Source organism: Lepidochelys olivacea, assembly GCF_965140295.1.
Source record: "Lepidochelys olivacea isolate rLepOli2 genome assembly, chromosome: 16".
Classification (NCBI taxonomy): domain Eukaryota; kingdom Metazoa; phylum Chordata; order Testudines; family Cheloniidae; genus Lepidochelys; species Lepidochelys olivacea.
Genome location: NC_140426.1, coordinates 15,758,645 through 15,774,861, shown reverse-complemented (window position 1 = coordinate 15,774,861; position 16,217 = coordinate 15,758,645). Strand labels below are relative to the sequence as shown.

The 16,217-nt window shown below is 52.2% G+C and overlaps 1 protein-coding gene across 1 annotated transcript; it reads left to right on the top strand.

The window, feature by feature from the left end:
- Positions 1-7,718: 7,718 nt before the first annotated feature.
- On the top strand, positions 7,719-10,056 carry IER5L (immediate early response 5 like). The gene has a single exon (XM_084649691.1). The coding sequence runs from the start codon at positions 7,914-7,916 to the stop codon at positions 9,033-9,035; it is 1,122 nt and encodes a 373-aa protein (XP_084505817.1). The 5' UTR covers positions 7,719-7,913; the 3' UTR covers positions 9,036-10,056.
- The last annotated feature ends 6,161 nt before the right edge of the window (positions 10,057-16,217 follow it).

Here is a 16,217-nt window from a genome sequence, read left to right as displayed (position 1 = left end):
TAACTGGTTCTTACCTGTCCAAAGAGTCCAGTCCACAACCATTTCTCTTCAGCACCCCCCTTTCTTGAGCACTTTAGCAACTCAGCAGTCTTCTCACTCTGGAGCAAAGGAGGGTCCAAACAGAGCAGAGCTCTTCAGAAAATGTCCGAGATCTTCCCTAGACAAAAGCCCTTCCCCGTGGTCACAGGCAGGTTAACCACAGCCTCTGCTAGGTGGGTCCCCACACCACTGGCAGGAGTCTGCCTTATACTCAAGACAATCTGCTTCATTATCTCCCAAGGCCATTCTTTCTTATACCAGTCTCTGTTCAGGCCCCCCTCAACTTCTTTACAGCTGTCCTTTCAAGACTGCTCCCTACTAACACAAACCAGATCTTAACTCATCTCTAGCACCTCTTTCATTGAGAAGAGAAAGAAGGAAACAGGCTAGCTCTTATATAGCCATGCCCAGTCATGTGGGTCCCTTTTGGTCACATGATCCCTCTAGGAACCACACCCACCCTCATTGCTGGGCCTTATAAGGCTGAAAGCTCATAGTGGGGTGACCAGGCATTGGCTTTAAAGGGTTAGCACACTCTGCTATAAAATGCCTTGCTGAATAGGGCTGGACTTAAAAGTTAAGCATGTACTCAAGTGCTTTGCTGCATGGGGCCCTAAGTTATTCACATGGGTAAATGTTTGCAGGATTGGGGTCTTAGACTGTAAGCCTTTCAGGGCAGAGACCTTGTGCTATTTGTACTGTGAGGTGCATGGCTCAGTTCTGGGTGATGTGCAAAATATAATGATAATTAATAGCAGAATAAATTATATGTATTCACAATCATATCTGTCAAAATATTTTTTTACACAAATACCTTGTGTCCCAATCCAGCAAATGTTTAGGTCCAGATCCTCAAAGGTATTTAGGCTTCCAACTCCCACTGAAATCACTGGAAGTCAGGAATCTAAATACCAGGCTTTGAGGATTTGGGCCTTAAGTACAGATTTAACTTTAAGCACAGGAGTAGTACTCACATGTTTAAAATTAAACCCGTGCCTAAATGTTGGCAAGATGGATTTAGAGAATTAAAGCTGAAAGAACTTTTCATCATTTGGTCTGTTTGGTTATTGGACAATGAATATAGATTTGTCAATTTCAGTGGGGGGTTTTCAAGTCACTTTTGGGGTTTCATGAACTAGCCTAATGCTTGGGTTAAAACCCTGCCAGAGAGGTTTCAGTCCAAACAAAAAGGGGATGAAAACTGTTTTTCATTAACGTTTTCCCTACAAAAAAAATTAACAAATTATTTCTTTTAATATTTGTAGAAACATTTTTTTTTACCAAAGACAAATCCTGACCCTATTCTATTTGACAAGTCTCTTTAATACCAGCTTAGCCTCTACACAATTAAAAAAAAATTAAAAAACAAATATGCACATGCGCTGAGAAGGATTAATAAAGATTTCATAAGTCAATAAATGTAAGTGGAGTTGAATGAAATGAGTGTTTTAACCACCTAAACTCCAAAATTGTTCCTGCCTTCTTAGATTTTCACCCTTAACAATGGACAGCAGCAGATCGGGGAAGACATATCTCAAGGCTTGCATGCACGGGGGTGGGGGTTTACAGCAGAGTAGCTACAGCCATGCGGCTACACCAGTGCAAACCCCTCCTGTAGCTGCTCTGCACCAAGATGAAAAGTTTCAAACGGGAATATGCCACACTGGTGGACTAGGCGTTTTTACAAGTGTAGCTATGTTAGTGTAAAAACCCCTGTTGTAGACAAGCCTTTAGATCCAAGGTTAGGGAGGTTCACACGAAAGAAAAAAAAAAACAGAGATCCTGGGGGAGTTTGCAGGTGTCAGCTATTAAGCATCATTAGGAGAAGGGAATATTTGACAATCCACATAATCAAAGGGAAAGAGAAAACCAGGTATTTCATTCTCATTTCTATGCAAAGTTAATGCCAAGTGCATTTCCCTAAACAGCACTGGACTGTGACTTAGGAGACATGGGGACTATTCCCAGCTTTGCCACCAGCCTGCTGGTTGACTTGGGGCAAGTCACGTCCCTGCTCAGTGCCTCAGTTTCCCCATGCGTAAAAAACTGGACTAAAATACTGATTTTCAAAGCGCTTGGATAAAAGCACTAATAAGATCTAGGTATTATTATTATATTGCTTACAACAATGGGGTTGATCCTGCAAGGAGCTGTACACCCTCAACTTAGGGTTGCCAATCCTCCGGGATTGGCCAGGAGTCTCCTGGAATCAGCATTGATCTCCCAGTGATACTGAAGGCAATCCCAGAGATTTTAATAGGCGATTTTAAGAAAATGACATTACATCAGGCTGGGGGGGGGGAATCTCCCGGAAAAGCTTCAGTCAGAGTTGGCACCCCTACCTCAACTACCAATGATGTCAAAACAAAGGCAGGAATGGACTCAGATAGAGTGTTTTTGCAGTAGATTTGTAACATACCTTCGACCAGACAAATACTAAGCTCCAAAAGAATGACTAGAAGGTCAGGGTCTCCTTTCCCTGCTGTATATCCAATCCCAATACGTTTTCAAACCAGAATTAAACACGTGTTCTCACTTTAAAGCAAAACCAAGCACTAAACAAAAACAAGCTCTTGCACACCTGGCTGTGAAAATTATAAAGTAAACCACGGAACAGCTTATACGGGTTATTTCCTTAATGTAGCTCACACACTACCTCTGACTAGCGTTTATGACACATGTAACTAAGGTTTGTTCTTGTATTGTAGCAGAAATCACTTTGCTGTATGTTGGATTGGATCTGCCTGTGTTGCATTTTGAGACATTGCCCCTGGTTTTTGTACTAGCATCTTTTTACTGTCCTGTTTCTCTCGGGGTTAGTTCATTCTCCCTCCACTCTCCCGCCTACTCCCTTTGTTTTTCCAAGTTGTGATCCAAACCCACTGGAGTCGATCGAAAGCCTCCCACTGGCTTTAATGGAAGGTCCCTAGCACAGGCCTCCTCTCTCTCTCCCTCCCCCCATTTACAAAAGGGGCCCAAGCTTACATTCCTCGCACACCCAGTGATTTGTGAGCATTAGAGGAGTGTAAGGGATGCAGGAGCAGGTCCAAGTTCTTCAGACATTGGGTCCTGATTCTCCATTCACACCTTTAAGCGTATGAGAATTCCCACTGAAGTCAGTGGAACTACTTACGAACCTTGTGAACATAGGCCTAAAGCCCCATGTACATTTACTACAATGTATAAACAATAATCTTGCCAGTTTGGTGCAAGAGCCTTCTCCACTGCAGCACTTGCCCTCTAGATTAGCCTCCTTTTGACTCTCCATCTCATCAGTTCCCCATCTATTTTGTAATCTCGGCTGAAAGCATATGCTTCCTCGTTTGCTTACCCCTCTTCATTTCTCTCTCCCTCGGCTATACTTTTATTTTAACTTTTTAGCTGTATTATGACAGGTTTCAGAGTAACAGCCGTGTTAGTCTGTATTCGCAAAAAGAAAAGGAGTACTTGTGGCTCAAATAAATTGGTTAGTCTCTAAGGTGCCACAAGTACTCCTTTTCTTTTAGCTGTATATGTAACTGTATAATACACTGTAGGATCTAGCTTGTATGAAAGATGTGATACACAAATAATATCTAGACTATTTTTCATTGTGCTCATCCCTAGAGGGGCTGAGCATCCCACAAGAAACATGAATGAATTTATCCTCACAACACCCTGGTGTGGTAGGGAAGTATTTAATATCCTCATTTTGCACTTGGGGAAGTGAAGCACAATAAGATTAAAGCCAAAGGTTCTAATCCTGCAAACATTTATGCACGTGCTTAATTTTGCAGCTGTGAGGGCCCCATAAAAATCAAGGGCAGTGACCATGGTATTAAAGTTAAACACGGGTTAAATGTTTAGAGGATCTGGGCAGAAGTTTTCAAGAGTGTCCTCTGTTTTGGGGTGTCCAACTTAGGACCCCGGGGGCCTGATTTTCAGAAGTGCCACACCCCAAAATTCCAGTGACTGGGAGTAGCAGGAGAAATAATGAAAATCAGGCCCAATGGGTACCAAGTGAGGCACCCAAAAACGGAGGCACCCAAATCTAGAAGGAAGCCTCCTTTGAAAAGTTTGGCCCAAGGTCACATAGGAAGCATGTGTCAAAACAAAGAGTAGCACTCAGGTCTCTTCAGTCTCCGTCCTGAGCCTTAACCACAAATACCATCCTTATTACTGGAGCAGGCCCACTGAAGTTAGGGAGGCTCTTGTTTTTATCTGAGATTGATCCTGCAAGGAGGTAGCTGCAAAGATAAAAACAAGAGGCAACATAATTCAGAAACTACCAGGTACAACCTGAGGTGCATCGGCATCAGTGTTGCAAACATCTGCAAACAACAGCATTTGTATATGCGGTAACTGAATATTGCACACCAGTATGGAGCAGATGCAGCCACATGTAACTTAGAATCCTAGAATATCAGGGCTGGAAGAGACTTCAGGAGGTCATCTAGTCCAACCCCCTGCTCAAAGCAGGATCAACAGCAACTAAATCATCCCAGCCAAGGCTTTGTCAAGCCGGGCCTTAAAAACCTCTAAGGATGGAGATTCCACCACCTCCCTAGGTAACCCACTCCAGTGCTTCACCACCCTCCTAGTGAAATAGTGTTTCCTAATATCCAACCTGGACCTCCCCCACTGCAACTTGAGACCGTTGCTCCTTGTTCTATCATCTTCCACCACTGAGAACAGCCTAGCTCCATCCTCTTTGGAACCCCCCTTCAGGTAGTTGAAGGCTGCTATCAAATCCCCCCTCACTCTTCTCTTCTGCAGACTAAATAACCCCACTTCCCTCAGCCTCTCCTCATAAGTCATGTGCACCAGCCCCCTGATAATTTTCTTTGCCCTCTGCTGTTGACACCCAGCTGAATGCAGTGCTGCGGTGTATCACTGGAACCCTTGAGTTGACTCCAACACCGTGGCTATCTGTTCTGTCTAACACTGCTCCCCCGCCGATATGCTGAACTGCTGCGACACTCCATGAAGCTCCGCGAATCCAGGAAAACAGTTGTCTTCCTATCCACCAAGACCTCAACAATGCCCCCCCCCCCAACGTCTTAAGTCCCGCAAGCCTTCCTGGGAACATTCGCTTCTTAGCCTCATGCAATCAGGCTACAATCAGACAGCGGCTTGGAAAGGAGATTGGGCTAAACAAGCCTTAAAAAATAAGCACCTTGTGCCAGATCCCACGCAGAAGGTTCCTGGATTCGACCTTCCACAGACATGTTGGTCAACTCTGAACCGAATCCCAACTGACCATGGTAGATGTGGAGATCTAATCCACAAATCAAGGACTTCCTGGCATGTAAGGGTGGCTCCCCATGGCAGACCTTCAAAGATATCATCACCTATTGCCCAATTTATAAATACGAAGGAGGCATCACTGCAATAAACTTTGCATAATAAACCGTTTGGCTCCATCAGCTTCAGGCACAATTGTAGTCGCTGCTCTGCATCAACCATGTGAAAGAAGAAGGCGCCATTAATGAGGCTGCTTGCATGGGAAAGGACTGCTAGAGTGAGGAGCCCAGGATCAAGCCCTAAAAAGTGCTTTGTATTGTATCCACCACGGCCAAATCCAGATAAACAGAGGGCAGTCCAGCTTCCTCGACCCATCCCACTCATTGTGAAGAAGCAAGACCGAAAACTGGAGCTGGCTGAAATTTGGCATTTGAATTCCCGCCCTCCCCCCCCTGCTGAGAACTGGCTTGTTCATCAAGACGGACATGTCCACGGGAAACAGCTAGTTTCAACACCATGATTTTTGTTAAAAAAATAATAATGAAAAAAAAAAAAACCCAGGGGAGAGAGAGGGTTCCACAATCAAAAACCAAGAAAGCTGGGGGGGAGGGAGGGAGAGGAGTTCGGCCTAACTTTTTCATCTTTTCAACAAAACCCAAACAACTTTTGAAGAAAAGTTTTGATGAAAAGTTTGTTTTCATGAAAACATTTTTCAGGAAAAAATACCCATCTGGGCAGCTTTAATGAAGGCTGCATTGTTGGAGTGGCTGTCAGCAGTTACCACTGTTGCTCCTTGTACAGGACCCCCCTTTCCTCAGCAGGGATTCTCCTCCTATTTTAGAATCATAGAATCTCAGGGCCGGAAGGGACCTCAGGAGGTCATCTAGTCCAACCCCCTGCTCAAAGCAGGACCAATCCCCAATTTTTGCCCCAGAGCCCTAAATGGCCCCCTCAAGGATTGAGCTCACAGCCTTGGGTTTAGCAGGCCGATGCTCAAACCACTGAGGTATCCCCTATGCCCTGTTTTTGCTACTTGTCTTTTACTTGGATTGTATAGACTGTTTTCAAGGGTATTATGTTTTAACTGTGCAGTGCATAAAATACTGTTAGCTGCAAATACTGTCAGTGGCAAGGCCCTGAGATGGTCTTTTATCTGTAAAATATTTTTATTATTCTATTGGTATAATCATATTTTATAAATAAATGCAAATATGAGGTTTCCCTTTATGGTCAGAGGCATGGATGAGATGATTTCCTAGGGCCTGAACCTTGAAACTGGAGCCATGCAGGGAGCCCCATTGAAGTCAAGAATGAGTGTTGCCTTAAAAGGGGGGGAGGGACACTGAGTGCCTTAAAAGGGGGGAGACACTGGAGTAAATGTACACACCTGCTAAAGGCCCTAATTCTGCCATAAGCTCCATGCAGTCAACCCCCCCTGTGCGCTTGATCCTGCTTTGATTGAAGTCCGTGGCAAAACTGCCACTGACTTCTACGGTGCAGGATCAGGGCCGGATTCCCTCTGAAGTCAGTGGGAAATCCGTGCAGGTGCAGGGCTCCGCGGGCGCAGCGAGGGTTGCAGGATCGGGGCCGAGGTGGTTGCAGGATCGTGTCCACAGCTGGCTTTCCCGAAGCCCAGCACCCCGTGGCGAAGAGACCTGGAGGAAGGTAATTCTTTGTAACTTCTCTGTGGATGCTAACATTTCATAAAGAACGTGGGAACTGAAGCGGGGTGGGAACATCCCTTGCCCTGCCCGGTGAACTCCCCAGTCTTCTCGGGCGCTCACATGTTCAATGTTGCCGTAGGTAGGATGTGAGCCATGTGCTTTCCCTGCCTGGCCAGGTGGGGGCCGGATCACACGCCCGGGAGAGGGATTTTCCAGCTCTGGTCTCTAGGACGCTGTTAGTAATTAATTATTCAGTATTTTTATTATGGCATCGCCCCCAATTCCACCTGCTGGAAGGAGGAGGGAGGGAGAATCCCAGAAGCCACCCACCGTCTCAGGCCAGCCCCCTCTCCCCGCACATGGTGACTGCTCACCTGCCAAGGGAGGCAGCGCAGCCGCGGGGAAAGCAGCCTCCCCACCCCTAGACGGGCAGGACCAGGAGTGAGGGGGGGGTCCCCTTGGTGCACGTCCCCGCACCCGCTGCGCGCCCCCCACCCGTCCCCTCTCCGCCCCCCGCTGCAGCCCCGCACGCCCACCCCGGCCCGGGCTGCGGGCTGCCGCGGCGGCTCCTCTCTCGTGAGAACATTCCAGGCAGCAGCCCCAAGTCTGTTAGGTATTTGAATAGCACAAAGGAACCGCCTTCCCCTGATTGGCCAGCCCGGTCTCTCCTGGGCGGGAGGCGCCTGCCCGTCAGGCCGGGCCGGGCCCGGCGATAGGCTGCGGCAGCCCGGGGCGGGGCTGGGCAGGACGTATAAATAGCGGGGGCTGGGGAGGCGAGCGCTCATTGCTTTGCGCTCAAGGTGCGGGCGGGCGGCCGGCGAGGGGGGCGCAGGGCGCACCGGTGATGGTGGCTCCCCTCGGGGCGCTGGCGACCCCCTGAGACAGAGACAGACCCCGACTCCCCCCTCCCCACCAGCAGCCCCCAGCCCCTTCCCGGCTCGTGTGGATGCGGGCCGGGGTGTCTGGCTGCCAGCGCGGAGCGAGCAGATGCTGGGGGGCCGGAGGAGGATGGAGTGCGCCCTGGACGCCCAGAGCCTGATCAGCCTCTCCCTGCGCAAGATCCACAGCTCCCGCACCCAGCGCGGGGGCATCAAGCTCCACAAGAACCTGCTGGTCTCCTATGTGCTCCGCAACGCCCGGCAGCTCTACCTGAGCGAGCGCTACGCCGAGCTCTGCCGCCGCCAGCAGCACTACCAGGAGGGCGGCATCCTGCTCGGGGCGCCCCCGGGCTGCGCGCCCGCCGGGGGGATCCCGCCGGAGTTCAGCCCGCTCCAGCTGGCGGCCGAGCCCGAGGACCCGGAGCCGGGCATGCAGCAGCCGCGGAGCTGCGGGCTGGCCGGCGCGGCGGGGGCAGCCCTGGGGAGAGGCGGCGGCGGCGAGCTGCTGGAGGTGCCCGTGTGCGCTGCGCTCCTGCCCGGGGCGCCCCAGGAGGACGAGCCGCTGGAGCTGCAGCCCAGCCCGCCCCAGCAGCCGCAGCCGGCGGCCCCTTCGGCGCTTCGCAGAGACTCTCCCCCTGGCTTCTACCGGGGCGGCGGCGGCAACAGCGGCGCTCCTCCGGGGCTGCTCTACCCGCTGCCGGCCAGCTGTGACTTCGGCAGCCCGGCGCCTCCGGGCTCGGCCGTGAGCGCAGCGAGCGGCGGCGCCGCGGCGCACTGTAGCAGCCGCACCACGGTGCTGGACCTGGACACCCATGTGGTGACCACGGTGGAGAACGGCTACCTGCACCAGGACTGCTGCTCGCAGTGCCCGTGCTGCTGCCAGGGCGCCGCGGGACTCGGCGCCCCGCCGCCTACCCCGGGCGCCAAGCGCAAGTACTACCCGGGGCAGGAGGACGAGGAGGACGGGGACCCGGGAGGGGTGGTGGTGGTGGGGGGCGGCGGCTCCCCCTTCTCCCCTTGCAGCAAGCGGGCCCGCTTCGAGGACTTCAGCCCCGAGCAGCCCCCGGACTCTTCCAACATCTCCAACTTGATCTCCATCTTCGGCTCCGGCTTCACGGGGCTGGTGAGCCGGCAGCAGGCGGACTGTGAGCAGCCCCTCAACGGGCAGCTGTGCGGCAAGCAGGCGCTGGCCAGCCTGGGAGCCTGGACTCGAGCCATCGTGGCGTTTTAGGGGCGGGGATGGACGCGGGGGGAGCGATCCAAGGGACACGGACTCCGGAGGGGCCCCTGAAACAAAGAGGGGCGGGCGGCTTGGGCGGGCGGGGGAGGGGGAAGCCGAGCTCATGTTTTATAAACTGTACAATAAAAATCGCAGATCGTGGGACTTTATTTTTGCAGAGATGAAAAGCACCTATTTAACTATCCGTGTGGCCGCTCGGGCTTTATTTTGTATTGAGTGCGGGGGCGACTTCCACCCGGGAGCACGCCACGTGAGGCCAGGGCTGCTGGCCGCAGGAAGCCGTGTGTGCCGGGGAAGAGTTTGGAAAGCTGCACTTCGCTGCCCCCGGACGAGCTGCCTTTGCTGGGGGGGTGGGAAGAGACGCCCAAGCTTGCAGGGGCCGTTGGACTAGCGGGGGGGGGGGATTCTGCCTGTAGGTCTCGGGGGCTGTAAGCGGGGAGAAGGATCCTCCGGAAAAAGGGGGAGCAGAGTGTGAGCGAGTGAGGTTTTTGTTTGTTGTGGCCTCGGCACTGGTACCCTCACTAATTGTCCCAGGCCGGGGGAGACGGGCCCCTGGCGCATTTGCAAGGTTCATAGCTCGCGGGGCGGATTAAATCCTTCCGTCCCCCATTCAATCGACTTCATTTAGTTCCATTTTCTTCTCCCCTCCCAACACCCCCCCCCCCCCCGCAGCAGCCGCCTGGGTCAGACCCCCCCCGCAGCGAGCAGCCTTCCTCTCGCTTGCTCTGGGGTTTTTCCCCTTTATTTCAACTTTCCCCTCTCGCCAGGAGACCTGTCTGCGGCGACCCTCTGCCTGCCGTGCGTGCCAGGGTCACGCAGCAGAGCCCCGTCGCTTCTCCGGGGGGAGAGAGAAGGGCGGGTTTGTCTTTTCCCCCTTCCACTCGTCCGGCTGCTCCATGGGACCTGGAGTCCCGCCGGCCACGGCTTTGTACGCGGACACGATGGGTTTGGGGACAACATGGCACACTACATTTCCCATCATGCACTGCTCTGCAGTCCTCTCCCCCCCCCCCCGGTCTGTGTTTGTGTACCTTCACCTAGGGCTATGCGACGGCCACAGGTAAACGTGTTCCCCCCACTTCTAACGTCTCTTTCAATGTGGGGTGCGGGGGGGGGGTTGTTTTAAAGTTGGACTGTTCTGGTTTCAGCCTTCCAAAGCCTAAAACCAGCATTGCTTGGTCCTTGTGACCGGAGCTGTGGCCCCTTGACTCGCCCCACCACGTTGTTGTTATTATTTTGGAATTTTGTTTAAAAAAAAAAAAACCTTTTGTTGTAAAAAGGTGGTTTGTTTTTTTCCTTTACAGCCCTATCAGCCCAACCCTCACCCTACAAGCACTATGTGACTAGAGGCGCCTTGCCAAACGGTTTCTTTTTTCTTTTTCTTTGTATCCCTGTATTTTTGTGCAGATTGAATGGTATATCACCGGGTAAAACTGTTCAGATTTGTTTAAATTTATAATCTTAATAAAAAGTCCATTATAAAGTTTGTGGTGGTCTTTTTAAGTGGGCTTAACCCTCTTCGGTCTCCCAGGACTATTCTGGGAAGGTTTTGCACACTGTGGATGGAATCGCTGGAGCTCACAAGCTTGGCGATGTGAATCCTCCTACCGCAGGGCTCCCGATTTGGGCTGGATCTATAGATCCCCCTAAGCTCTTTGGGGGAATCTGTAGATCCCACCCTACATTATTGGGGTGGGGGGAGATTAGCTCTAGCCTGAAGTCTTTTACTGGAAGGAGCTGACAAATCTTTAGCTTTCAGCTGAGTCGAGATGCCACTTATTCAAAGTTTCCCAGGTGGGCGATTCTCAGGTGACCCCTGGCATAGATTAACTGAGCTCAAGCATTTGCCTAAGAGGCCCTTGAACTACCCAGAGAACAGCACTTCTGCCTACACTAGGAGACCCTCAACTCAACAACAGGGAGGTAAAAACACTGCTTTTTTTTTTTTTTAATTGCCTAGGCTTATATTGTAACCAGGTCTTAACCGTTCATCTACTTCAAGACAATAGCGGGGTGGAGACAGGGATGTTCCAGCTTCATAAATCCGATCTCCTCCAGGCAAGTGCCTGCTCCTTGCTTTAAACCAACTAAAACCCAGCGTGACTGGTTTGCACAAAACTACTAGCCCCAGAATACACAAATACCCTTAGCCCAGCAACGGGTCTCCGAGTCCACAAGCTGACCCATAAAAAAAACAACCGTGGAGAGGGTCTGAAAAATGGGGGCCCAAAGCTGATTCCTGTCTCAGCCCAGGCGGAGCGCGCTCAGCTAATTCCGTCCCCAGCCCTGCCTCATCCTCCCCGGTGTGAAGTTGGGGTTTGTTTGTTTTCTAAGTTGCAGTTTGTTATCACCACGCTGTGCCACTTGGTGGTGTGTTTTATTTCTTTCTTTCTTAAAAAACCAAATGAATGACGGTAATCAAGGCTCCCTGACCACCTACAGGCTGACCTGAGAAGAGGAGGATTTTGAAAGCCCCTACAAAAAGCGTGCAGGTTTCGAGCAAAATCCACCGCTGGTGCCGCTGCGAGTCCAGCTCTTTTACAACAGCGTCGCCACGATTTCTCTTGTGAGCCGATGGCTGCAACGATTCGCCCTAAAAAAAAACCCCCAAAGATCGCAACGAAGTCCTGTGCTTTCCTCTCCAGAGATATTGACCAGAGGGGAGGGAGGGGCTGAAAAAAAATCGCATTGGAAAGGCACAAACAACAGGAGAGTCCGATTAGTCAAGCAAACATTTAGTCGATTATATCGAGCTTAATCACAAGGTAGCAACGTGTGTGTGTACCCAATAACCCGCATACAACATTTAAGTTAAAAATCGCCCTGTGTCAGCCTGGAATTACTAGGGGGGGCGCCTTTCACTGGGTGTTTTAACTGTTCTCCCCCCCACCAACTTTCTGGCTCTGCGGGCAGGAGTCTCCTGTTCTGCAGGGGAAGGGTTTCTTTCTTTTCTTGCTTTCTCTTCGAAGTCTCCGAAATCTTTTTTGTGTTATTATTATTATTGTGATTTTATTCCATTAAAAACCTACCCCGGCTCTCTGGCGAAGCCAGTTGTCAGAGCTCCCCCTAGCGCCAGTTTTTGAGCACTGCAGCCCTCCCGCTGCTTTGAGGGAATGGGAACAGACGCTCCGACCTGCCCCTCTGGCAGAGGCGAGCTTTGGGGAGCGGGCGCCCGGATCGCGGTGGGGCCCGAGGGCCGGGCCCCAGCAAGGATGGCCAAGGGGGCGGGGGAGCAGCAGCACCGTGAGCCTTTGTTAGAAGCGCAAAAACTGGCCCCTCTCCCCTTGCAGAGCTAAACAAACCGACCCAGCGCCCTTCCTTCCAGCTCCCAGCTTTCGCCCCCCTGCCCCGTTCACTTTGCGCCGCGGAGCGCCCGGCGGCTGGCGAGCGGAGAGCAGCGGGCTTCAGAGCAGAGCTCAGCCCTGGTGCCAGGGCTTGAACAGGCGCTTGCTGTGTCTCCCCGCCTCCCTCCCCCCTGCCTGCAACACCACAAACCGCTCCGGGGGAAAGCGAGAGAGAGATCAGCGTGGGACTGAAGTTCCTCGCTCAGCTTTAATGAGGATGGATGTGGGGCGAGGGGCGCCGCGCACCCGCCTCTCGGTGGTGCCCCTTTAAAGGGCACACGGCCTTCTTTAGAAGTCGGCTCTTTGCTGGCAGCCTCGGCCCCCCCCCCACACATTTGGGGGGCGGTGAGAGACGCTGCTGGTCATGGGTGCACCTGGCTCCCATGCCCCTGCCAGCCCATTGGCCAGCAGCAGCTCTAGGGTGGTTGGGAGAATCTTACAGGTCCTGGGTTTGGGCTGCCCAGGCCGCACCTGGCCTCCTGAAGCATCTGCCTCCTATTTAATTACCATAGGGACCCAGCAGCACCCCTACTTAGTTGCCTCACTTGGTGCAACATCTCCTTCCTCCCAAGAGTGGCACCAGTGAGGTGCCACCAGAGAGGCTCTGGGCTGTTCCATCCTTGAAGGTGAATGGGGGCAAAGGCTTTCCGAAAACCAAGACCCAGCCCTGGAGAGCCATCTATGATGATGGGCTTTCCATCTAGCACATAAGAACAGCTATAATGGCTCCACCTAGCCCAGTGTCCTGTCTTCCACCTGTGGCCAATACCACATGCTTCAGAGGGAATGAATAGAACAGGCAATTATGGAGGGATCCATTCCTGTCATCCAGCATCTGGCCGTCAGAGGCTTAGGGACACCCAGAGCATGGGGTTGTGTCCCTGACCATCTTAGCTAATAGTCACTCCTGGCTAATAGTATCCTCCAGAACTACAAAAAGTACATCCCACCCCCTCTAACATGGATCCTGGAATGGTAGCTTGGCTCCACTTAAAACAAATGCATCTTCTTCCAATGGGAGGAAATCTGACACTTCTCTTTCCCCTTAGGTTTTGTGTCTGGGCAAAGCATTGAGGTCACAGGTGCTTTGGCCCATTAGGAAGGGTTCGGAGCTGGTACTTACACCTTTTCGGGCCATGCTTTGTGAAGTTGGGCTCTTGCTCAGGAGCAATTACTTGGCTAACTCATTCCACCTCTCCTGGGATCTCTGAGTCTCTCTGGGTCATCTCTCGGTGACTTCTCCCCCACGCACCTTGTGAGAGAGAGAGAGTCTTGTTGGCGATGTGTGTGAAATCCCAAGACAAACCTTTCTAAACCAAACATCCGCCTTCCCCTGGGGAAATGAGACAAATCCTGCCCCCTCCAGGGTGGAAGCTGGGGTGGTGGGTGCCCACTTGGTACATCTCTACCATGTCCCGAGGCATACTTAATGTTCACAAGATGCTGGGGCATCCCCTGAGGGAGAGCACTATAGAAGTACTGTCCCCATTTACACTGGAGGGAAAATTTAGTTCAGCATCTGACCCCCTTAGCTCTTTGGAAGGTCTGGTCTTCAGTGATTTGCCCAAGGACTGTTGGAGGTACAGGGGGAATAGATCCCACGTCTCTTGAGCCTCTTGCAGAGCTGTGACGGAGGCAAGGGACTATTTCCACCTGGTATCGCTAGTGTGATGTTACTAATCCCACAGCTGGGGGGGGGGGGAGGAAGGAGGCCTATGTTGCAGCATCTTTCACCTATGGTTGCACTGCAGGCCATGAGGCTATTGAGATGGGCAGCCATTCGTCACTCCTTTCGTATTTTCTTCTGATCTGCTGACCCCCACCCCCAAAAGAAACTGCAAGGGAACATTTTTGCTCTGGGACACAATTCTCTTGGGGCAAATGGCACCTCCCCTGGCTAGTGTGTCACAGGGCACGGAAGGTCCATGGGGGAGTGCAGTGTATGTCAGGGGAGGGGTAGCTGTGTTACATCACCCTGGAAGGAGACCATGGCGGGATTCAGATCTCAGGAGCTACGGAGGTGTAAACCCACCTGCCCATCCATCGGCTTTGGGGGTCACTGCTAATGCAGTTTTTCTTGCTCTCTGCCCACTAGTAATCAGAGACCTGGGGTCCCTAAGCAAATGGCATTACCCTTCTTCACTTTTGGCAAAACCCATGACTTAGTCAGTGTTCCCGGAGAGCTGGGAGCGAGTGGCTGGAGAATCTCTCCACTTTCCTATTTTCCCATAACCAAGGGAGGGAACTGACCCCATTTGTTAAAGAGACCAAGTGCCACCTGCTGAAAAGATCTGTGCTGACGTGGTTTGACACAGCAGCCAACTGGTGTCCGTGGGAATGCAGCAGAGCTGAGACCTGGAGCTTTTCAGACCTATTCCAGGGCACCCCCGGTGTCAGTCATCTCTGCGGGGGATGGCTTAGCAGCATCCACAGAAGTGGTGGCTCCCCAGAGTCAGTCAAATCACCCCACCCCTCTGTTCAGTTTGGTGGCAGAATTGTAACATGAAGCCCGCCACACATCACTGCCCAGCAGTGGTGCAAATGGTTTCTCTTGCTTTCTAATGGACCCTGCTCCAGCCTCCCCAGTTTGTGTGAGAGTTAGTCATCCTGGAAGGGTGGGAGCTGCCTCCTTGCCGTGTTGGAGTGTGACGAAGCAGGACTGTTCTTAATGTTTCCTCTGAATATTGTGGGGGTGCCTCAGTTTCCCCTGTGCAGTTCTGAAGTATCTAGGTGGTGGGATAAGGGTGTGTGATCATTGCAGAGCCCTAGAGGGCAGGTGTGTGCAGGGGTCTGGACACAGAGAATGGCCAACACCCTGTTTCCTGGCAACTGATGGCCTGGGCCCTTCCCCCCTGCAAGGGCTAACTTGGAGAACAAAGGAATCAAGTGACCTCCTGGCCCAGGAAAGGGACAAAGCCCAGAGGAGGAGGGGCTGGAGAGACTTTCAGTTTGGGGCTGGCTGGGGACATGGAGTGAAGTGCCAGACATGGTTGTCTGGCTCATTGCCCCCCAAAATGGACCCAGCTGAGGGGTCCTGTTCTCTGAACCTACAAGCTCTGTTTTAGAACATGTTCCTGTCATCTAATAAACTTTCTGTTTTACTGGCTGGCTGAGAGTCATGTCTGACTGCAGAGTTGGGGAGCAGGAACCTCTGCCCCCCCCCAGGACCCCGCCTGGGCGGACTGGCTGTGGGAAGCGCACGGAGGGGCAGAGGATGCTGTTTGCTCCGAGGTCAGACCCAGGAAGGTGGAAGCTGTGAGAGCTGTGTGTCCTGCAGACAGGCTGCTCCCAGAGAGGAGACTTCCCCAGAGTCCTGACTGGCTTCATAAGGAGCAGTTCCAGAGCATCGCCCAGGGACTCCGTGACATGGAGGAAAATAATATTTTCACCCTTCTCCAGTCCCTTCCATCAGGGAATTGCCAAACTCTGTAGGCACCCTCATTAATCCAGCCTCACAACGGCCTTGCTGTTTGAGGCAGGAGGGGATTATCCCCCCCCCCCACCTCCAGATTACAGAGGGGGAAACTGAGGCACAAAGCTGTTATGGGATGTGGCAGAACCAGGAATCAAAGTCAGATCTGGGTCCCAATCCTCCACTTTAATGACGGGACCCCCTCGTTCCCCGAACATGCACCAAACCCTCAAAGTGACTGACCTGCAGCCATGACTCGTTCACTGAAAGGTTCCCATGAACTAGTTGGCCTAATTCTGCCTATTGCAGCCCCTCCCCCAATCAAGCCACCTTCCAGCAAACTCTGGTGCATCAAACAGTCCTTTCGTTTTTACTCTCTGGTGCTGCCACGGTCCCTTTGGGACAGGGATAGTCAGT

What these genes read in the sequence shown, in the direction of transcription:
- IER5L (XM_084649691.1), top strand. Translation starts at nt 7,914, where the DNA reads ATGCTGGGGGGCCGGAGGAGGATGGAGTGCGCCCTGGACGCCCAGAGC.